This window comes from Lontra canadensis, unplaced genomic scaffold (assembly GCF_010015895.1).
Source record: "Lontra canadensis isolate GAN:19392208 unplaced genomic scaffold, GSC_riverotter_1.0 scaffold45, whole genome shotgun sequence".
Classification (NCBI taxonomy): domain Eukaryota; kingdom Metazoa; phylum Chordata; class Mammalia; order Carnivora; family Mustelidae; genus Lontra; species Lontra canadensis.
Window position 1 is genome coordinate 15,053,072 of NW_022631039.1, and position 22,564 is coordinate 15,075,635.

Here is a 22,564-nt window from a genome sequence, read left to right on the forward strand (position 1 = left end):
TCCTAAGTCAGGTTTATAGATCTGGGGTGTTGGGCTGGGGAACCCACACACATCCGATCTGTTAGGTCGGCACGCAGAGCCAAGGGGGAACACACGCACATGAACACGAAAGATAATTTCCCACTCTCCTTTAACTTGGAACATCTCACCCCTGCTTTTTCAGTTGAGGATGAGAGAACTGTCCAGTCCTCATCAGGAGGCCCTCTAGTCCTGCACCCTGTGTTCCGCAGATGCCAACGAAGCACCCATCAGCCCACGGGGCTCTTCACTCCACCTGTCAAGACCTGACGGCAGCCCTGGGCTCCGCCCGCTGGACAAAACCACCTTCTCCAAATTCACTATCTTGAGCTCGAGCATTTCAGACTTGAGCGTTTGGGGGCTGGGGGAGGCAGCGGGATCTTTCTACCCAGAACCTGCATGTAAACAACTGTCCCATGAAAGTGGCTCCGCAGAACACCACTCCGGTCCCTTGCTGACCAAAGGCCTTGGATTTTAAGCACCTTACCTCATTTTAAGTAAGACCCATTTTTAAAATAAAAAAAAGGTTTACTAGTATCAATATTTTATTTTTTAAACATTTTATTTATTTATTTGACAGAGATCACAAGTAGGCAGAGAGGCAGGCAGAGAGAGAGAGGGGGAGGCAGGCTCCCTGCTCAGCAGAGAGCCCGATGCGGGGCTGGATCCCAGGACCCTGGGATCATGGCCTGAGCCAAAGGCAGAGGCTTTAATGCACTGAGCCACCCAGGCGCTCCTAGTATCAATATTTTAGTATCTAGTAACAATATTTTAGGAATAAACCAAATTTTATTTCAAATATATAGTATTCAAATTCTGTTAAAAATTAGCAAAAGGGACTTCAACTGAATCTGTAACATTTTCATTTTTCAACCTGAAAAAGATTCTGCGTCATATTTACTAGGCATGCAGCGGATGGAAACAGCCGCTATATTTTTGTTGTTATTCTTCCTTCGGCCTGACATCATGGGACAGAAAGTGGGAAGGGGGAGGCAGGAAGATCGCAACCAGCAAAGCACACCCTGTGCCTCATTTTCCCGCACTCACATATGCTAAGTTTTCAGCGATGTGGTAGAAATCTCATACCTCCTCTAACAAAAAAATGGCCACAGAGCGTAACCCTTCTCTGACTGATGTTCTGACTGGGCCAAGGATTCTGATACCTGTACACCCTCCAGCAGGACTCCACCCCCCGCAGCCCGGAGTTTATAACATCCAATCCCAGAGACTCTCCAAAGCCACCAGAACTGATGGGGGAACACGATCCTCCCCGCACGCACCCCTCTGTCCCTACACCCCTCATTCCTCAGCACCAGTGAGATCCTCGGAGCTTGTGAGACTACGTCCCCTGTAAGGGCTGGGGCAGGACCTGCTCATTTCCATGCGTCATTAGGATGCTGCGGAGGGCAGGTGCTGGGAAATGCCTGAGACCTATCCTGGATGCCTGCCGGGCCCCCAGCAGTGGGGCAGGTGGGCTGGCCAAGCTCCAGTGTGCTGAGCTTTCCCAGGCAGGCTCCCACACAGACACCCATGTAGCTCGCACGTCCCAGGCGCTTTAGCAACAGGGTCAGAGTGCTTTATCCAAACTACAAAGAGCACACGCAATTCTGGCTTCTAGCCAAAACATTACCACCTGCAGTAAAGTGGAGTGGTTCTCAAAGGTAACTGTGACCCCAGGGAAACCGAGGCCTGTAATGAACACATGACTACGGATCATGACAGAACCCTAGCTGGTACTCCTCCACTCCCATGGCACACACAGGATGAGGTGGGCCTCTCTGGGCCTGGAGAAGCTACCTTAGCCCCACCACACTGGGACAACTCCTTTTTACGTCCTCAGACATGTCCTGGAGACCTGAGGTGACAAAGCTCCAGAAGGAGAATTCCAGGAGCTACACGGCCCATGCTCTGAGCCCCCATGTCTCCTCGGTGAGCTCTGTGTCTCTCGTGCCCTGCTTCCCCACCTGCGAGGTGGAGGTCACCACAGACTCCCTCCAAAGGACAACACACACCAAATGGGTCAATTCAGGCAAAGCACTTAGAGGAAGTGACTTCCAGGTGGCCACTCACTCCGTAGCTCAGTGACCTGGAACACAGCCCAGTGGGCACAGGAGTTGCTGGATGTTTTCTGCAAGTCACAAAAGCAGTGAGGACCTCACCTTCTGCACAGAGTGTGGTGGGATCCTGACAGCCCAGGGCTGTCCATGGGACTGAGGGTCTATAAGTGGCCCAGCCCCTAAAGTCCCAGCAAACATCCACAGAGCCCAGGACCATGAGGGCCTGAGAGCTGATGCAGATGCAGGAAAGAGGCATGTGACTTCCCTGCCCACTCACGGGAAGGAACTTTGCGGTCACTGCACAGACTGGACTCCACATCAGTGTGAAAGATGGTGGGCAGTGGCCACACTGGATTTGAAAACCCACCTCAATCGGCCCTGGAAATCATACAGAGCAAACCAAATACCACTGGGAAGAAACGGAAAAAAAATAGTGTCAACCATGGAGTGCACTTGTTTTGCAATATCAAGTAATAAGAAATAGTTGCAGCCCCAAAGTTCAGGAAAGCCTGTCACCAAAGAAACACAGTATTGTCCTTGGTGGCCCCAAAGAGAAAGCAATCGGCTGAAGACTTTCTCCCTCTTCTGTGGAAATGCAAACTCTTACAACCTGGAGTCAGGGCACCAAACACCCATGTTGTAAGCTCAACAAACAGATATAAGCCATTCCCCAGCTAGTTATATATAGAGACCTACTTACAGGGAATGATGGATACACAGTTAACACTGTTTACAGCGACCAACTGATAAACAGTGACCAATGGATACACAGTTACACTATTACAGGGACCTATGTATACACAGTCACACTATTTAGAGGGACCTATGGATACACAGTCTCACTATTTACAGGGACCTTCGGATATAGTTACACTATTTTCTGGGAATGGATTCATAGTTACACTATTTACAGGGTCCTATGACATAACTACGCTATTTATAGGGAGCTCCTGATTGATACACATAATGCTGTTTAGAGAAAGATGCCAATACATAGTTATTATGCTACCTTGAGGAAAGCCATTTCATCTGTGACACAAGGAAGCCTCTGTCTTCTCCGCCCCTGCCCTATCTCAAGCAAGCTGAGACCCCGTCCCAGTCAGGGCAGTGGTATTGTTGTTCACTGGAATCCATTCTGGCCCTCCCTCCCTGCAGCCATGTCTCTTGTAAGTGCTGACCTAGCACACTGCCTCTTCCCTTGGCAGAGCCCAGTTCTTCTCTGGGTTCCCATGTCCAATGATGTGACATGCTGACCCCACCCAGCTTCAGGAGAGGCCCATTACACTCAGCTGGCCCTGACACTGAATGGACAGACTGGGTCTTGGCTGGAGGAGGGTCCCTTTGTCTCTCATCACACCCTGTTATAACTCAGGGAGACATGCAGAGGATAAAAGCTGGCAAGGAAGGCGAAGCAGACATCCCAGGCAGGCAGTGTGCCATGCCTGGACTCTGGTCCAAGACATCACGGACACACACCTAAGTGGGGCCTTCTGTCCCAGCCTCTAAAGCCCCAAAGGGTACCAACATCCTGCTGAGAAGGATGCCCAGGGCCACTCCCTCTCAACCCTCTGCCCCCTCAGGACTCCCACAACAGGTGCTAAGCAGCTCTAACCCTTCTGTGGATGAACAGGCATCGTGACCCTTCCAGCGCATAGGCACACCTGCGCCTGCAGGCAAACTGCACCAGAAGCCCCACGAGTTGAAGGTTACAGCATATCATAGACCATCTGGCAATAAGCACACGAAAATATGCTCACCATCACTAATCGTGAGGGAAAAGAAGTCAAAACCACAATGAGACACCATTTCACACCCATTAGGACGGCTATAAATCAACAAACAAAAGCCAGAAAAAAGCGCTGGGAGAACCTAGAGAAATGGAAAACTTTATGCATTGTTGCTGGGCATTGAAGACGGTCCAGTCACTGGGGAGAAGAGTTTGCTGCCTCTTCAGTGAGCCCCCAGTAGAGCTGCAGTGGGCCCAGCAATCCTACTCCCTGGTCTATACCCACACCCAAAAGAAGTGATGCTGGACTCAGAGACTTGCATCTTCATGTTCAAGCAGCACCAGCCACAGCAGCTGAGAGGTGCCAACACCCCAGGTGTCCATCGATGGATGAACAGACACACCAAAAACGGCCCATCCACACCACGCGTGCCGCTCGGCCTCAGAAAGGAGTGGAGCACTGACACGTGCTCCTGCAGGGGCGGCCTCAGATACACCACACTCAAGGGAGGAGGTCGGCACGAGGGTCACGGCTTCTGCTTCTGTGAAGCACCGAGTAGACACAGCCACACGGAGAGAAAGAGGTTATCAGAAGGGGTGGGGGGCAGGGAGGAGTCGGGGCGTTACTGCTCAATTCTGCTCGGGATGCTAAAAAGTTTTGGTTGGTGGCAAGAGTTGCTTTACATTGGGAACATACTTAATGCATCTGAACTCCACCACAAAAATGATGGAAATGGCAAATTCTGTGTTACGTATCTTTTACAAAATACTTTAAAAATAACATAACCTACCAAAAACACTGAACACTCAAATGAGGGAATTACATTGTATATGAGTTGTGGCTCAATAACACTGTTTAAAAATAAAACAAGGGGCGCCTGGGTGGCACAGTCAGTTAAGTGTCCAACTCCTGGTTTCAGCTCAGATTGTGATCTCAGGGGCATGAGATCGAGCCCCGTGTAGGGCTCTGTGCTCAGTGCAGAGTCTGCTTAAGATTCCCCCCCGCCATGCCCTTCCCACTCATGCTCTCTAAAATAAATAAATAAATCTTTAAAAAAATTAAAAAACCAAAGTACCTCAGGAGAAAACTCAAGTGTGTCTGTGGTTGGCAGGCCGGACAGTGCCAGAGAACAGTGTCCCTGGATCTGGGCCCGGAGGCCAGCTCTAGCTGGGCAACCTTGAGCAGGTAATACAACTTCCCAACTGCAGGGGCCATGCAAGCAGCGGACGTGAAGGATGGAACGAGATGGCGTGTGGACAGGATGGGCACACACACGTGCTTCACGCGTGTAACCAACCCTTCCACCATCAGGACAGCAGAGGCCACGCCACCACACCACCAGCTCTTCAGTCCTTGGCCACCCAGGCCACTTTGTATCCTGCCAGCTATGAGGCAGGGGCACTTTCTAACCACCCAGGGGACTTCGCCACCTACCACTGCTCCTCCCACCCCATGTAGCCAGAAGCATGAACTCCCTCTTCACTTGTCTCCTCCCCGGGGAGGGGGCCTGCCCACTGTGGCCTTTGCTCTGCTCCCCACTGCTGTCGGAATTTGTGAAGTTCTAGAAGCACCTGTGGCCTCAGACCCACAACTCGGCCTCTAAGCTGACTTCCACCAACACAAAAGCCAGGAAACTCATCTCTGTCGGTCTCTCTCCACAGGTCCCAAGGCCCAACAGAGTGCTTACCCGGATCCGGCCTTCCCGCCCGGGTCGGGTACCCCAACCACTGTGGTTTGTCAAGTAAATGTGCCTCCCTGGATCGGCATGTTACCGACGCCCCTGAAACTGTGGTGAAGGCGTGGCCAGACTGTTTGCCGAAGAGGAAATAGCCCTCTTCCATATTGTTCACAATTAAGAATAATGAATACGTTAAAACAGTTCCAACTCTCCCCAGTTTCTCAGACACGTGAACTAAGAACACCTTGGGACTGAAAACCATAAAACGTGTTTGCTGTAACAAGTCAACAGTTGCAAAAATGAAAAAGGAGTGAGTTGCAAACAGCATGCTTTTGGTGCAGAGGAAAAGCTCCTGGTACCTGAGGGACGTCGTCAAAGAGCCTCTGAGCGAAGTGAGGAAGCACATCGTCTACCGACTTGGCGCTGCCAAACTGGATCACGGTGCCCGTGGCCTCGGTGACAGCCACTCGCACCTTCCAGTGCTGGTGGGAGATGCTCTGCATCAGGGGGCCTATCAGGGACTCCGACTGCATATGGAAGTGGTCTGTGAGACAGGGGAGGACACCCGTTACCAGACTTGCTCCCCGTGGGCCCTGGCCCAGCCCGGCGCCAAGGGCTCACAGGAGGACAGGCCTCCTGTGCCCTGGAACTTCCTCTCCCCACCCAGGTTCTTGCTGTAGGCACAGCACGCTCGGCTCAGGCCTGCCAAGCACAGCTTTGTACCCCTGGCACCGGGAGAGGCACAGGACGAGCATGTGACCCAAACAGCGCCAAAGGGAAAAGGCTGAGGGCTTGACCCCATCTCAGCCGGAGGCAGGAGCTGTGAGGAAGAGTCTGAAGCTGATAACAGTGGCACTGGGTGCCCGAGAGGGACGCAGACCAAAGTAGAGAAACAGCCTAGAGGACGCTGTTCAAGTCCCCACATCAGGTGTGCCTGAAGCCAGACACCAGGCGCTACCACAGACAGTAGGGCCACCATTGCTTTGGGCAAAGCCATTCCACGTCCTACTTGTAAGGGCCTCCCAGAAAGTCAGAACCAGAATGTCTCTGAGAGTCCTGGTCTTGGAGTTCTAACCTCAGTTCTGCCGCTGCCTGAGACCCATCCATAATATGGCTATTTCAGGGATGCTTTGGTTGACTTCTTTAACCCTGAGGTCCTCAGATCAAGGCAGGATGTTAAGCTACTACTACCCAGTGTGATGGGGATCCAGCACAGGCCCCTCACCAGGAGAGAGCAAAGCAGGGAGATGGTTTGGTTTCCTTGGGTCTCCTGGCCACCAAAACCTCCTTCTCCCTCATCCCTCACCCAATTCAACAGGAAATCCTGCCAGCTCCATGTTCAACATCAATCCATTTTCCTCCATCTCTATTAGCAGACTGCTCACCCCCACCCAAGGCCAAACTACCCATCATCTAAATATGGATTAATTATGACCCCAACCAACTTCATCTCTTCTTGTCATCTTCGTAATCAACTCTCCATGAGCACAAGAGCAAGCTTTTAAAACTCTGAATCTCAGCCTCCCACTCCCCTTCTCCACACCCTCCACCAGCTCCCCACTGCACTTAATAATTTCAAACCCCCAGCAGCTACCCCCTGCCCACCCTCCTTCCCTCTGGCCACCTTGACCTCCTTTTTGCTTCTCAGATCTACCAAGCTTATTTCTCAAAGCTAGCTTCCACCATGACTACAGATCACTGATCTTCAACTTAGTTGTCGTCTTGCAGGAACCCTTCCCAGAGGCCTCCTACCAATGCACATCCCAGCCCGAGGCAGCAAGGAGAGTTAAGTGGGGCAAGATCCTGCAGAAATGGCTACTTAGAAAAAGGGACTGTCCTGATCAGATTATTATTATTTTTTTTTTTTTAAATAACGGAGAATGGATTAAAGGAAAACAGGACAGATGCGGCCTCTCTCCATTTAGGACAGCGGTCCAACCCAAAGAGGGAAGACTGGTAGGCTCTGTGGAGAAAGGGGGATAAAACGTTTAAGACTGCAGCGGTGTTTGGCGAGGGGCAGTTACCGAAACGCACCGCATCCCAGACCCTCTTAGCAATTTCTGCCACGGTTTCCACGAATCTGCATTTTGAGAACCACCGGATGGAGGAGAGCGGCGGCTGCTGCCGAGGTCCAGAAGGAGCCCACAGTGGGCAGCCGCCCCTCCACCTCCCCGCGCCCCCATTCCCGACCCCGGCAAGAGGAGGGCACCTGGCGTGGCGCGCGCCAGGCTGGCCGCACACTCGCAGCTCTCGCGGCGCACGGCGGCGAAGGGGTCGAGCAGAGTGCAGCGCAGCGCGCGCACCGCATCGTCCAGGTGGGGCGCGAGCGCGGGGCCCCCCAGGCGCACGGCCAGGCTGAGCAGCTGCACGAGTGCCAGGCGCAGCTCCTCGCAGGCTTCGGGCGGCCGGCCACGCGCGGACTCGGGGCCCGCCAGGCGCGCGGCGAGCGCGGGCAGCAGGCGCGGCAGGGCGTCGCGGGGCCGCGCGGCGCGCCGCAGGCCCAGGTCCAGCAGGTGCACCGCCAGCGCGCGGCAGCCCTCGGCCGGGTCTGCCAGGCAGCGCAGCAGGCGCGGCAGGAGCAGGCGCGCCCACGGGCCCTGGAAGGCGGCGGCCGCGGCAGCGGGATCGGCGTCGGGCGCCTGGGGCCACGCCGCCTCGAGCGCGCGCTGCAGCGCCTCGAGCGCGCGCCGCCGGCCCAGCTTGCTGTCGGCTTCCAGCCCGGGCAACAGACGACTCAGGGCGCGGCTCAGCTCCGCTGCCTCAGCCGTCTCAGACGTCTCGGCCGCCTCGGCCGGCCCCGGGGGAGCCGCGGCCTCCGCAGCCACCAGTGCCGCCATCTTCCGCGCGTTGCCCGTCGCCCGGGGAGACCGGCGCTTTCACGACGGCCGCAGTGCGGTTTACGGCTCCTCTTCCGGTTGGCTCCTTACACAACTTTATTGGCACCTCCGGGCACGGACAGGACACATCCGGAGCGGGTTGGGGGCGGGGAGCCGGAAGCCCCGTGGTCCCTGCGGGCTGAGGGCTCAGCCTAGCGACCTGAGGCACGCCTCGGAAGTGTTTGGTCCTGAGGGAGTGAATGGCAGAGGAGTTTGTGGTCGGCAGGTAAGGCTCGCCCGTGAAATGCCAACACAGGTGACTGACAAGGGTTGGTGAAGTTAGCTCCGCAGAGGCGGTGGCGGAGACTTGTAGGGGTCTGAGGGCAGGCAGGGGCGAGAGGCCTGGGGTGAGGGTGTTGCATTGAATTGTGCTTCCCAAAGTTCGTGCATCGGTATCCTAACCCCCAGGGCTTCAGAATGTGACCTTATTTGGAAATAGGGCCCTTCCAGGGCTGATCGAGTTAGAAATAGGGCATTGGGAGCCCTAGTCCAATGTGACAGTGCCCTTCTAAGAGGGGGGGGGGCTTAGGAGGGGGCCGCAGCATACAGGGAGAATGCCACGTGAATGCGGATGGCGGTCTGCAGGCCAGAGAGAGCGGCCTGGAGCAGACTGCCCCTTGCAGACTGCCTCCAGGAGGCACCAGCCCCTGCAGATGCCTTGATCTCAGACTTCCTGCCTCCAGACGGAGGAAATCAGCAACCGGTCTGTCCGGGAACCGATACCTGGGGCGCCCTGATGCTGTTCCAGGAGGTGAACCCAGGGACCCAGAGGAGAGTAGGGATGGGAGCCAGGAGGTGCATGGGTCAGGCCACTGGGGGCCTTTTTCTTAAGTTACAGGAGACTGGAGGAAGGCTTCCGGGGTGAGAAGGTTGGCCCCATCAGGTTTGCGTCGCTGCAGGGAGACTGGCTAACTGGGGTCCTCAGGACTGGGTGGTGGCAGCGCAGTGGGTTCCGTGGGTTTTCCTGTTCTCTCTTAGAGGTTTCTAGAACAGGTGCTGGAGAGGTCTATAGCTTAAGCCGGAACTGCCTGCAGGCCATTGGGAGTTTCACTAAAGTAGTCCATGATCTTGCTGCCTCGACGTCCACGGAGTATGGCCAGGCAGCCTGCAGAGCCTCTGGACTAGCACCAGCCCCTGCCGTGAGCACATGTCCTAGATAAAGCCTGCAGAGTCACAGTAAGTCAAGTTCTTGATGTCACTCTCCTACAGCCCTTGAGGTAAGCACCTCCCCCTGCTGCCCAGGGCCCACCCCACGTGCCTCTTACATAAAGCCCCCGCAAAGCTTATCAAAGCCCTGCTCTTTCTGGTTTGAATTGACCAATCCGGCCTTAGCCCAGAAACCCCAAAGCAGTCTATCCACAGATGCTCTCTCTGCCTGCACCCTGCCTGGATCTCCCTGTATGCTGTGCCCACACCCTGCCTTGATCTCCCCATATGCTGTGCCATGTACCTTCAGGACCTCTGAGTTGTGAGCTTCTCTATTCTGTGTTCTCACCCGGTCTTTGTTGACACCCCAGGCTGCACCAAATGAATGTTCATTTAATAGGGTCATGGCACAGGCAAGAGAACCGCAAGAAAAGCCTCCTCTTTCTGGCTATAGGACTGGGAAAGGGGAGACCCAGGAGAGACCTGGTGGGGAGCCACACCCCCATCCCACAGTATGCACTGGCATCAAAGCCCCTTCAGGCCCACCAGCTCTTGCGGTGGTGGTGTGCAGTGCCCTGCATAGGGGCAGAGTCTGTGCAGCACAGCGTCTTCTGACTTTCCACCTGCCACCCAGCAGGTGCTGCTCCACTCTCCCAACAGCCACAGCAGTGCCCAGAAGAAGAAAGTAGACCAGGAGAGCATTGCCAGACTCACTGGCACCATGAGCCACAAAAGGAGGCCAGATCTACATGCTAGACCTAAATAGGTCAACTTTCTGCTAAAATAGCAGATTTCAGTAACATCAGAAGTCTGCTGACACAATACGCAAAATGTTGAGGACATATTCAGAAATCAGTTTTCCTATCAGGAGCCAGGAAAACTGCTCTTTGGGGCAAAAGACAATGAACTGACATAAATGCCAAGGTAGGCATTAAGATAAATGCCAATGCAGGCGTTAGAATGACCTGACAAGGATTTTAAAGCAGTCATCATAAAAATGGCTTTTAAAAATCATTCATGAAGTCTTGGGGCGCCTGGGGGGCTCAGTCAGTTGAGCACTGACACTTGCTTTTGGCTCAGGTCATGATCTCGTGGGTTGTGGGATTGAGCTCCACGTCAGGCTCTGGGCTCAGCCAGGAGTCTGCTTGAGGATTCTCTCCCTCTGCCCCTCCCCTCTCTCTTATGTATGCATGCTCTTTCTCTCTCACTCTTTCTAAAATAAATCTTTTACAAAAAAATTGTCTTTTGAGATAAATTTTAAAAAAAGAGAGAAAGTTGCAGCAAAGAAGTAAAAACTATAAAAAGAAGCCATATGGAAATCATAGAACTTAAAATTACAAGAGCCAAGCTTGTATTGCATCCATCAGTGGACACAGTGTTCCTTGTACCTTTGGATGGACACAACAGCAGAAGGGAGACAGGGGATAGAATCAGGGAACTTGAAGGTTGAACAACAGTGTTTACTCCATCTGACAGATCAGATGGACCAGACAGAAGGAAAAGAGCTGAAAGACCTACAGGACAGTGATGCATGTCACCAGGGTTCTAGAAAGAGGAGGAAGAACGTGGGCTGAAGATACACGATGACATGGGTGGATTGAAAATAGAAGGATGGGAAAGGATATATCGTGTAAATACTATTTTTTAAAAAGCAGACTATAGGGGCGCCTGGGTGGCTCAGTGGGTTAAAGCCTCTGCCTTCAGCTCAGATCATGATCCCAGGGTCCTGGAATCGAGCCCTGCATCGGGCTCTTTGCTCAGCAGGGAGCCTGCTTCCTCCTCTCTCTCTGCCTGCCTCTCTGCCTACTTGTGATCTCTGTCTGTCAAGTAAATGAATAAAATCTTTAAAAAAAAATAAATAAAAAGCAGACTATATTAATACCAGCCAAAGTGGACTTCAGAGCAAAGAAAATGGCTTGGAACAAAGAGGGACATTACCTGACAAGTGATCAATCCACCAGGAAGATCTAGCCGTCCCACGTACACATGCACCAAACAACAGGCATTCAGAGCATACAGAAGACTTTATAGGAGGACGTCCCTACCCATTCTCAGCAATTGCTAGAATTACTAGACAGACACTCAGCAAGGACATAGAACATCGCCATCAGCCGACAGGATCAATGGACATTTATGGAAGCCTCCACTCAACCATAGCAGAATACACATTCTTTTCCAGTGCCCGTGAAACAGACTCCAGGAGAGACCAAATCCTGGGCCATAGACAACCTCAGTCAATGGAAAGGATCGAAATCATACAGAGTATGTCCTTCAATGAAAATGGAATCACACTGAAAATCAGCAGAGGACCAGAAAAGCTTCAAATGTGGAATTTCAACAACATGGTTCGACCCAGAAACAAAGGAACGAGCTGCAGATAGACAGGACGGCCTGGCGACTGTAGGGAATTATGCCAAGGCAGATGATCGCTGAAGGGTGACTGTAGCATGACTCCACGTACATGATGTTCATGACAAACAGCTTCGTGTTCTCTGGGGTCAGGGGTGGGGCTAGGTGTGACCGTAAATGCAGCTATAGAGCAGCTGAGTGTGGTGACAGATGGTATTTAGGTGTCTTGGTGATGATGGTGACTGGACAGACATTTAGGTGTTTTTTTTTTTAAAGATTGATTGATTGATTGATTGATTAGAGCGTGAGTTGGGGGAGGGGGGAGACGGAGAGAGAGAGAGAAGATCCCCAAGTAGACTGTGCTGAGTGTGGAGCCCGACACGGGGCTTGATCTCATGACCCTGAGATCATGACCTGAGCTCAATCCAAGAGCTAGATGCTTAACTGATTGAGCCACCCAGGTGCCCCTCTAAGTGTTGATTTTTCTTTTTAGAGATTTCATTCATTTATTTGATAGAGACACAGTGAGAGAGGAAATACAAGCAGGGGGAGTGGGAAAGGGAGAAGCAGGCTCCCCGCCCTGCAGGGAACCCAATGTGCGGCTTGATCTCAGGACCCTGATCATGATCCAAGCTGAAGGCAGGTGCCTAATGACTGAGCCACCCAGGCACCCCAAGTGTTGATTTTTTAACCCAGTAGCAAAATATACAGACAAGGGTCGCCTGGGTGGCTCAGTGGGTTAAAGCCTCTGCCTTCAGCTCAGGTCATGATCCCAGGGTTATGGGATTGAGACCCGCATCGGGCTCCCTGCCCAGCGGGGAGCCTGCTTCCCCGCCCCCGGCCTGCCTCTCTGTCTACTTGTGATCTCTCTCTGTCAAATAAATTAAAAAAATATATATACAGACAAATCCAAACCCAGTAAGAGAAAGAGAACAGTGAAGGTTAGAACAGAAACACACCAAACGGATCACATAACCTCCTTTATCCCTCCCAAAGTACAAGAAATGGAGGATTCCTAGGAAAAAGTGATTTACTAAAACATATGCAAGAAGAAATAGGCAGGAGAGTCCAGTGTCTGGTAAAGAAACCGCCTTCATGATTTAAAATCTTCCCACGATAGTGGCTGGAAGGATAGCTGCTTTATTAACTTCCAAACACTTTCCTGGGTAATAACTCTCATCCTAGACTCCTTCTGACAACCGAAAGAGGGACCATCTCCCAACCCCTTTTGTGAGGCCAGCGTCACAGTGACAGGGACAATACACAAAAGGAATGTTACAGATCCACCTCTTTCATTGGACACAGGTGCACAAATCTTCAACAAAATATCAACCAGTTCAACCTGGAGATAAGGAATTTAAAAAAGAATACATTGAGTTTACTCCAGGAATATGAGGTTAATTTAACATAAGAAATTACTGTTGGGGACGCCTGAGGGGCTCAGTGGGTTAATGCCTCTGCCTTCGGCGCAGGTGGTGATCTCAGGGTCCTGGGATCGAGTCCCGCATCGGGCTCTCTGCTCCGCGGGGAGCCTGTTTCCCTCTCACTCTGCCTGCTTGTGATTTCTGTCTGTCTAATAAATAAATAAACTGTTTAAAAAAGAGAAATTACTGTAATTTACTGCATTAAGAAAAAAACTGAAGGAGAAAAATCACGGGATCATCCCAATAGATGTAGGAAGAGCATCTGATGCAATGGGACACCTGTTCCCCACAGCAGCTTGGCGGAGGAGGACCAGAAGGCACCTCCGCAAATACCCCACAGCAAATGTCCTATTAGATGCAGTGGACGGGTTCCAAAGAGAGCTGCTGACGTTTCTGCCACGACCGTGGATGGATCCAGCCTTGAGTGGAATCTGAGCTGGCCTGCAGACTCCCCAGGGGCCCCAGCACATGGCAGAAAGGGTGCCTGGTGGTTTCTCTGCCCCGCGTAGAGGAGAGGGGCAGCCCCTCACACCCACGGGGAGGGCGATCACTAAAAAAAAACACAACAAAACCACCACCAGCAACTAACAAGCACTGGCAAAGACAGGAGAAATTGGAAGCTTGCTCCAGTTGCTGGTGGGGAGGTAAAACGGTGCAGCTGGCTGTGGGAAGTAGCCTGGCGGCTCCTGAGACAAGCAAGCCTGGGGTTCCCGTGTGACCCAGCAAATCTGTGTCCCCTTAGGCTGCCAGATACCTGCGCGCTTGTGCTCAACCGCAGCCGAGAGGCAGAAGCGTCCCAAGTGGCCCTCGTGGTGACAAACACAATGTGGTCGGTCACACGATGGGCTGTCCTTTAGCCTTAGGAGGGAAGGAAGGGCCGACATGGACTGTGACGGGCGTGGACCTCAGAAACATGCTCAGAGAGAGAAGCCGGACATCGGAGACTATATCCTAGATTCTCCTTCCGTGGAGCCCCTGACCATGACACGGTGGCCGGGGCAGTGACTTTCTTCTGGGAAGTCTGGATGCCAGAGGCTGTTTCGATGCAGGAGAAGGCAGAGCCCCCCCAGCTCAGTGAGTTCGGGGAGGAGCTAGCGGACCCCTCGCCGGCCCCACCTGCTCGCAGCCAAAGACACGCTTCCCCAGAGGACGATGTGTTCCAACTCTCTGAGCTGAGTCTGGCGTTTGCATCATTTCCTAGCCCTGGACACTTAGAAACACTGAGCTGACACTGGGTTTGTACCTTAACATAACCCTAGAACTTTGGAATTCTCTCTCTCTGAGCCAAAATGTGATGCAGCTGTCCAAATGTGTACCATGGGACAGACAGAACTTCCTCCACTGAAGGAATAAATACTAAAGAGCTGGGAGAGGTAAGGAAAGGGGATTTCCATGTCTGCTCCGGAGTCTTGGCTTGTTCAGTGTTCTGGTGACACAGACTTTAAAGTGTGTCATTTAAGTCAGTGTAATAAACTGATTTTAGCAGATAGCACGTAGCTGGTTCATTCATTCATCATCTCATCCAACAAGTATTTGTGAGGCATTGAACATTTCCAGGCATCCTGGGAGGCACTAGGACACTCAATAAGTCAAAGCCGACGCAGTCACTTCTCACGCAGTTGATGGCTGGGAGGGGAGGTCACTGACCAAATGGTGACACCGACGGGGCCCTCAAGCAGTGCGACGTGGTGTGGAGGGTCTCTGGATGTAGGGTCCAAGGCCCAGGAGCTCAGTGGGCACAGAGGAAGGGAGTGCTGGCCTGGGGAAGGAAGGGGAGCACAGGGAATGTGGGACCTCAATTGGCTTGAAGATGTCACTGGCTTTGACCTGTCCTGAGGGGCGAGTCAGGAGGCAGCAGGAGGGCTGGGAGGTGGTGGGGCCCGTGGACAGGACCTGAGTTCCTTTGCAGAACCCAGCAGCCACTCGGGGCGGAGGGGGAGGGTGACGTTGCGGGCGCTCCGGGTCTCTGGCGTGGGCCTGGCAGGAGGCTGGGGCCTCGCTGGGAGGCAGCTCTCCACGCAGTGAATGTGAGCTTCCTTGGCGGGCACTCTAAAGGCACCCAGTGCTGCATTTTAAATCCAGCCTCAGGATGCCTAGGTCATCACTGCCTCTGCAGCCACACGGGCCCTCGGGGGCAGCTGAGGAGGGGGTCACAAGCCAGGAGCTCGTAGGAAGCCCACTGCCCTTAGGCCCTGCTGGCTGGGCCTCGCACGTCATGAACTGGGAGCCTCGAAGACTCCCAGCGCCTGGGGCCCCAGGCATTCTGTCCGGTAAGGGGCTGTGGTCAGCATCTGGTGTGTACTCGTTCACGCAGCCACCTTGTTTCAGTGTGGCCCCTTCCCTGTTCTGGTTGGGGGGTGGTGCGTGAGGCCAAAACTTCCCTCACCACTGGCTCTCACTTCCTTGGTGAAACTGTCCCTGAGGTTTTGGGGGATTCTGTGGTGTGAACTGGGTTCTTGATGTTCTCAGTTCACCGATTAGTGTTCTTGGTTCCGGTTAGTCAGTGATGACTCTCCTGTCCTCTTTCAGGCTCCCAGAATTTTGTTATGGTCTTCTCTGGGTCCTTCCAGTCCTTGAGGGCATGGCTTTAGAAACAAAATCCCTTTGGGGAGCCTAGCTAGTGGGTGACCTCCGGCTCAGGTCATGATCCCAGGGTCCTGGGATCAAGTCCCGTGTTGGGCTCCCTGCTCAGCGGGGAGCCTGCTTCTCCCTCTCCCTCTGTCTCCACTCATGCTCTCTGTCAAATAAATAAGAAAAATCTTTTTTAAAAACCCCTTTGTTGTGATTTTAATGTGGTTTGTGAAGTTAATAATGGGTGTCTTGAAATCCTTTGTCTTTTCCAGGAAGATTTAAAAAATTTAATAGAAAATTATTCTTGAATAGGTAATACATGCATTTGGCATACAATTGGGACGGCACTCGGGGACACGGTCCCTTTAGGACGTCTGCCCTCCCTCCCCCTCAGGCCACCTCTGCCCTTCAGGTCTGTCTAGAGGTATCCTATGCCCTGTGCCTGAATCCACATAAATCCGGATTGTAAAGTCAGCTCCTTTTTTTTTTTTTTTTTAAGATATTATGTATTTATTTTAGAGAGACAGCCCGGGAGCAGTGGGGAGGAGCAGAGGGAGAGGGACAAGGCTCAGCCCAGAGCTAGACGTGGGATTCAGTTCCACGACCCTGAGACCATGACCTGAGCCAAAACCAAGACTCGGACCCTCAAGCTGACTGTGCCCCCAGGCGCCCCGTGAAGCCACCTCTTCAGTGGTGGCATACACGCCAAGTTTCCTACTGTGGTTTTTGTGTTTTTTCACTTAGGAACATAGGGTGGAGACAGGCTAGGCTTGGTCCAGCCAGTGCGGCCACGTCTTTGTGAACAGTGGGGGCTCTCCCTGGTCAGCAGGCCCCCCCCCAGACAGATACATGTTCACCCTCGAGCAGAAACATGCACGAGCAGGAACAGTCACCGGAATATTGACTTTTTATCACGCGACGCTGGAGTTGCTGGGCTGTGTCTTTAACTCTGTGTAGGAGGTTCCTCCGCACGGGGGTCCCCGAGGCTCCATGGGAGCCCCGTATTGGTGAGGCCTGTTTCCTGCGCCCGCACAGACCTGCCTGCCTAGGGGGAAGCGTGCCAGCCTGCCCGGTGGCCCAGGGCCCCTCTGTGTACCTTAAATTTGCGCTACTCTTGGTTTGCACGAAGCTGGGCATCTTCCTGCCAAGGAAATCAGCCCTTTGCGACAGGGCATCGTGAATCTACTTCTTGTTTTTATTTTGAACGTGGGAGAGCTTTTGTGCACAAAGTTTTCATGTTTATGGAGTACGTGGCTTTGTACATTCATGGCCCCTCAATATCCTGGTAGGACTCGAAAGGCCTCCTGTGTCCCGAGATCCTAGGACATTTCCCAACGCTGCTTCTGTGGCTTTGGTAGTTAAATTCCGGATCCATTTGAAGTTTATCTGTACAAAGAGGCACACGTGACTTTTTTTTTTTTAGTTCTCCCCAAAGTAATTACTGAATTATTATTTTCCCCGCAAACATGTAATGCCACCTTTATCACATACAAATTCCCTGTAAATTTTGGTTTGGGTTTATTTCTGGACTCTTTGTTCTGATCCCTTAAGGTCTGTCCTCTCCTGTACCAGATTCATAACACTTTACTTCTTTTATCCCTATGTTTTCACATATGGCCTTCCTGAGTGCTCGGGCCTCCTCCCATCTCAGTCTGTTCAGAAGGACCACAGATTTGTCTTCCTCATGGCTCCGGAGGCTGGTGTCCCAGACGAAGAAGCCGGGCCCTCGGCTCCACTGCGCTGTCCCCTTGCTGTGTCCACGCGCAGCTGCAGAGGCAAGGGCATGCTCTGGGGTCTCTGGCATGAGGGCCCCGCCCCTGACCGACTCACCTGAATGCCGCCCCCCCACCCCGCACAGGGGGTTAGGATTTAGCAGGAGTTTTGGGGTGACACGGCTTTTAGCCCATCGCATTCTTGCCACGGTTTCCTCCTCATCCAGACACGGGGCTGGGCCTTTCCTTGGATTCCCCTGTGACAGCTCTCAGGAACTGCGTGACGGTCACCACAAACTTAGGGGCTTAAAACCTCACACACAGAGGATCTCGCGGTGTCTGCAGATCGGAAGTCTGGGTCCCCTAGCAGCTACACATGGGGCAGCACTGGGTTCTCCCCGGAGGCTCCACTGGGTGTCTGCTTCAGAACACGCTATTGGCACACGGCCACCGGGGGCCACTCCCCAAGGCCACCCCAGGGAGCACGCATGATCAGAATGCGCTGACGTACGGCGGCTATACGGAGGTGAAATTTTGCATCCCAGACCTACCTGGTGAGCCGTGTGAAAGGTGAAAATTAGCACTGTTCTTACGACGGCTCCTGCTGCCTCCTCCCGGGGAATTTCTCACCGATGACCCTTTCTTTCAGAGGCTGGAGGAGTGGTTCCCGCCTCTCCGCTGGCCTTGTGTTCCTCCGCAGCTCACCTCTCTCTTCCCCTGTGGCCTCATCTTCAGCATCCCTCCAGGGCCCTGCCCATGTGTCCCAGGGACGGGACTCAGAGGTCTCCCTGAGGAACGGCTGTAGCCCTGACAATAGTAACCAGTGGTGTTCACGGCCACTGGGCCCCTGCTGCGCGCTCCTTCCCGTACCCCCAGCCTCAGCCAAAAGCTGCACTGGAGTAGCGCCCGCCTGTTGGACTGAGATCTCACGAGATTTGGAAGTGCCCACATGGCGCCTCTTCCAGGAAGGTCCCGGCACCCTGTTGTCAACCCAGGCTAGGTGCTGCTCTCCACAACAAGCCAACAGACTCACACAGCTCTTGTGCGGCATTTGCCGGGAGAGCTACAAAGTACAGGGGGTCCCACCCGGTCTGGAGGTGCAGAAGGAGCCCTCAGGTTGAATCTTGGGGGTAAACTGGAGTCGGCAGAGGTAGGAGTCTGTGGGTGGGCAGTGGCTGGGAGAGAATGCAGCTTTGAAGTTGGGTCTTCACAAGGCTTGGCTGCCCCGGTTCTGGGGTGAAATAAAGACCCCTGGAGCTGGGCAATATGACTGCCTCCTGCTGGGGAACACAAGAGGGCTGAGCACATGGGATGGTTCTTCCCTGTGGGTTTAGGGGACATTCTCAGACAAGCACGGTTTACTGGGTCACCTGACACCTGTGGTATGTTTTTGGTGGAAGGATGCGGCTGCCCAGACACCCTACAAAAGCCGGGGTTTGTCACTGTCGGGAGGGGAGGCGACCTAGCCAGGAATGCCCGCATGGTGGACCCCATGGCTTCCCCTCCAGCTCTGTGAGGGCGATTCCTTACTTAAGGGGCTGGCTACTGGTTGTCCAGCCAGCTTCCCTGCTGACCCTTGACCTCCCCCCACATTGAGGGCAAGGGCAGGGGAAGCAGAAAGGAGTTACCAGTCTGTCTGCCTGAGTGTGACCTGTTCCTTCACCATCACACAGGCAGGTGGGAGTGGGGCCAGTCTCAGCCCAGCTGCAGGGGCCGGTGGGGTGGGGCAGCCACGCTGCGGTCTGTCTGCTTCAGTGGACGGGGACTGTGGGACAGGGGACTATAGGCTAGGTTATTGTGGACAGGGGAGTATGGGAGAGCTGAACAGATACTGTCTGCTTCCCCTTCAAGGCCCAAGCTCCCTATCCCCTCTGCTGGTGCACCAGCCCTCTGTGGAAAGGGTGGGGACCCCCAAGTGATTGAGATGAAGTTTCTGCTACCACCTGCCAGAATGCGGGCAAAGCATGACGTTGGGCAACGGGAAGAAGGACAGTTCCCTTTCTGCAGGTCTGGACTTGCAGATTAGGAAGTCACCCCAGGGGCTCCACAGGCCTTCATGACCTCTTGGATGTTGGAGGGTGGTGGGAAGAATTCAGCATGACCCAGTGATTTCCCACTGGGGCACTGGGGTGACGCTGGAGCCCTGAACCAAGAAAAGGAATTCAGCTCCCTTCTCCGGGGCTGGCTTGGGGCCCTCTGGCCTCCTCTTGCGGCCCTGAGCTGGAGGGTGGGGGCTTGCAGACAGGTGGCTGAACCTGCCGGGGGTGAGCAGTGGGGGATCCTGGCCATCACCCTGAGGCTCTACCAGCTGCAGCAGCCAGGACAAACCATCACAGGGTCTCCAGTGGAGGGGTGAGGAGGTGTGAGCGGGTGGTGGAGGGCAGTGGTGGTAGTCTTGGCCGCCTGTGCATGAAAACCTGGGGCTTTGTCCACCTCAATGAGGCCTGCCCAGGCTTGCTTTAGGTGCGTGGGGTCCTTGCGGAGACCAAGGAGGGGGTGGGGGAGGGGCGCAGGGGTGAGCTGCGGGGGGGAGCGGTCTGTCAGTGCGCAGATGGAGGGACGCTGAGGGGCGGGAAGCAGAGGAGGAAGGGGGGTGGGGAGGCCCGATGCGGGGGCGGGGAGGGGGCGTGCGGGAGGGGACACGGACAGGCCGGGTGCAGGGGGGTGTGGGGGTTGGTCGGCACGTCGCGGGGGCGGGTGGAGGGCGGCGCCGCTGCAGTGCGGGGACCCGCTCGCCCGCCGTCCCCGCGTCCCCGCCGCGTCCCCGCGCAGCTTCCTCGGTCTTCGGGCGCCGCGCATCCAGGTACGCCGGGCTGGGATAGGGTCTGCGATGGGATCCCCCGCCTGCGCGGGCAAGGGGCTGAGCTCGGCCGGCCAAGAAGCCGGGGGAAATGGGGGCCTTTGGGGAGCCCCCGCCCCCTTGCGCGAACCGGGGCCCGCGGCGCAGTCGTGGAGAGGCAAAGAGGCCGGGGGCTCAGGGGCCGGAGGCGCCGGGGCCTGGGGCAGGGAGGCAGGGGCTGGGGGCGCGCAGAGGCCAGGGGCAGGGCGCGGGGCCGGGGGAGGGGGCGCGGCTTTGGGGCCTTCCTGGCGACTGGGAGCCCGGACCTGGGTCCCTGCGGCGCGCAGCCCCGTTCCTGAGCCGTCATTGTGACTTAGCTGCGGGCGCCGGGCTGACAACGCGCCGCCGTGCCATTGTTCTCCATGGACTGTCCTTCCACAAGGCTCTTTAGTGGGGTTTCAACTGTTTGCCTTTTCTTTCTGTTCCTGCGGAGCAGGCTACCGCGGCCCTGGAACAGCACCTCTCCATCTCCCTGGTTCCCACAGTTGTTCCTAAAAAGGGAGGAGGGTTAGTGGCAACTGAGACCACGTAAGCGGTGGACTGGGCGCATGGCCCTTGGGACCCCCCGGGTCCCTGCTCTCCCCCTGCAGATTTCTCAGAGACCAGGGCTTTGCTCAACCCTACAAATCTATTCTTCCTCCAAGCCCACAAAGATCTGTGAGGTAAGGCTTTGCGCCGTCACGTTCAGGAGGACAGGCCCATGACCACAGACCCTGGGACCATGTCCCAGTGCTCACTGGATGAGACTACAACGGCCCACCTTGGGGGCCTGTGGGATGCCGCCTCTCCGAGCGCCCACCTGACGTGCATTCACCCCCTCCAGGCAGCCAGAAGTGGGGTCACCATGGCGTCCCCGTCATCCTACCAGGCGGAGGAGGATGAGAGCCTGAAGGGATGTGAGCTCTATGTTCAGAAGCATGGCGTTCAGCAGGTCCTCAAAGACTGCATTGTGCACCTGTGCGTCTCCAAGCCTGACAGGCCCATGAAGTTCCTGCGAGAACACTTCGAGAAGCTGGAGAAGGTCAGTGACAGCCACCGCCTGCTTCCCCTGGGGCAGGTGTGCTGGGCCGCGGCGCCTGGCACCTGCTCCCCGGGCCTTGCTGGCTCTTCTGGGGAGAGTGGAGAGAGCAGCTGTCCGTGGGGGCCTGGTCTTGCCTCACACGTTCCAGGGCTTGGCCTTCCTGGTCACAGGCCCTCTCTGTCCCCCCGCACTGGGGCAGGCCCTACGGCGTGCAGAGCCTGGGGAAGAGCTGCTGGGGCCCACTGACAGTGGAGGGGGGCAGAGATGGGGACTGGGTGTCATTAGGTGGCACTGGTGTTTGGGATGGAAGAGCGTAGCTGTGGTGGGGCATGCGATGAGGGACATTTGAGACCTGATTCCCTGGTAATGTGCACATGGGAGGAGGCGGGCACAGGCAGAGGAGAATGCCCCTCAGACTCGTGCAGTGTGGGGAGCACACACCCATCCACGCCTCTATTCTGAGAGGTACCCCCCCCATTCCTCCATGAATGATGGCGCTCTTCCCTTCCTGGTTCATCGGCGGGAGGACGGGCTCAGAGCAGGAGGGGTCTGAGCCCCTTGGCCACCTGTCCCTCCGTGGCAGGCTTCCTCTTTCCGGGGGTACAGCTCCATTCCTGTGAGAGGCAGAGCCTGCCGCGGGGTATCTGTCCATGCAGGAACGTGGACGCTCCGAAGCGGATGGTGGGGGCTGAGATAAGCACGGGCCTGGGGCCAAGGCTACATATTATCCCTGGGGACAGATGGCTCTGAGCCCCCCAGAACCTAAAGTCCCCTAGATCCCATGGGTGTCTCCTCTGCCTTCACGATGGTTTGCCCCGCGAGCTGCCACAGAGTGTCTATGATGGGGGCGCAGGAAGGCTCTTTCATTCTGGGTGCGGCGGAACCTGGGGTCTTCGGCCCCAGGAGCCAGTGCCCCAGGGGAGGGGCAGAATCCCAAGCAGCACCCCCCGCCCCCAATGAGGCCTGTTGTGGCCAGGAAGCCAGGGAAGGGGGACTTCTCAGCGTGTGTGACAGCAGGAAGCATGTATGCACGGCCCGATAAAGCCCCGGGAGGATGTCACTGGGACGCACAGACCAGCGGGGATGGCCCAGCTCCCGGTGTGCTGTCCCGTGAGGCCACGTGCCACCACCAGCCCTCAGGCCTTG

At 55.0% G+C, this 22,564-nt stretch overlaps 2 protein-coding genes across 5 annotated transcripts in view; one reads left to right on the top strand and one right to left on the bottom strand.

The window, feature by feature from the left end:
* Positions 1–8,351, bottom strand: part of DNAAF5 (dynein axonemal assembly factor 5) — a 45,200-nt gene extending 36,849 nt beyond the window's left edge. Inside the window, exons 1-2 of one of the 2 annotated variants that reach the window (XM_032872853.1) lie at positions 7,690–8,351; positions 5,840–6,024 (exon numbers count right to left, since the gene is read on the bottom strand). In XM_032872853.1, the coding sequence (XP_032728744.1) occupies positions 5,840–6,024; positions 7,690–8,317 (813 nt within the window). In that variant the 5' untranslated portion in view covers positions 8,318–8,351. The remainder of the gene's footprint in view (positions 1–5,839; positions 6,025–7,689) is intronic. The other variant, XM_032872852.1, reaches the window with a different exon arrangement.
* Positions 8,352–9,366: 1,015 nt separating this feature from the next.
* Positions 9,367–22,564, top strand: part of PRKAR1B (protein kinase cAMP-dependent type I regulatory subunit beta) — a 77,679-nt gene continuing 64,481 nt past the window's right edge. The window contains exons 1-2 of one of the 3 annotated variants that reach the window (XM_032872856.1): positions 9,367–9,532; positions 21,221–21,418. In XM_032872856.1, coding sequence (XP_032728747.1) covers positions 21,242–21,418 — 177 coding nt within the window. In that variant the 5' untranslated portion in view covers positions 9,367–9,532; positions 21,221–21,241. Of the gene's footprint in view, positions 9,533–20,228; positions 20,362–20,927; positions 21,060–21,220; positions 21,419–22,564 lie in introns of those variants that run through there. The other 2 variants (XM_032872855.1, XM_032872854.1) reach the window with 2 other exon arrangements.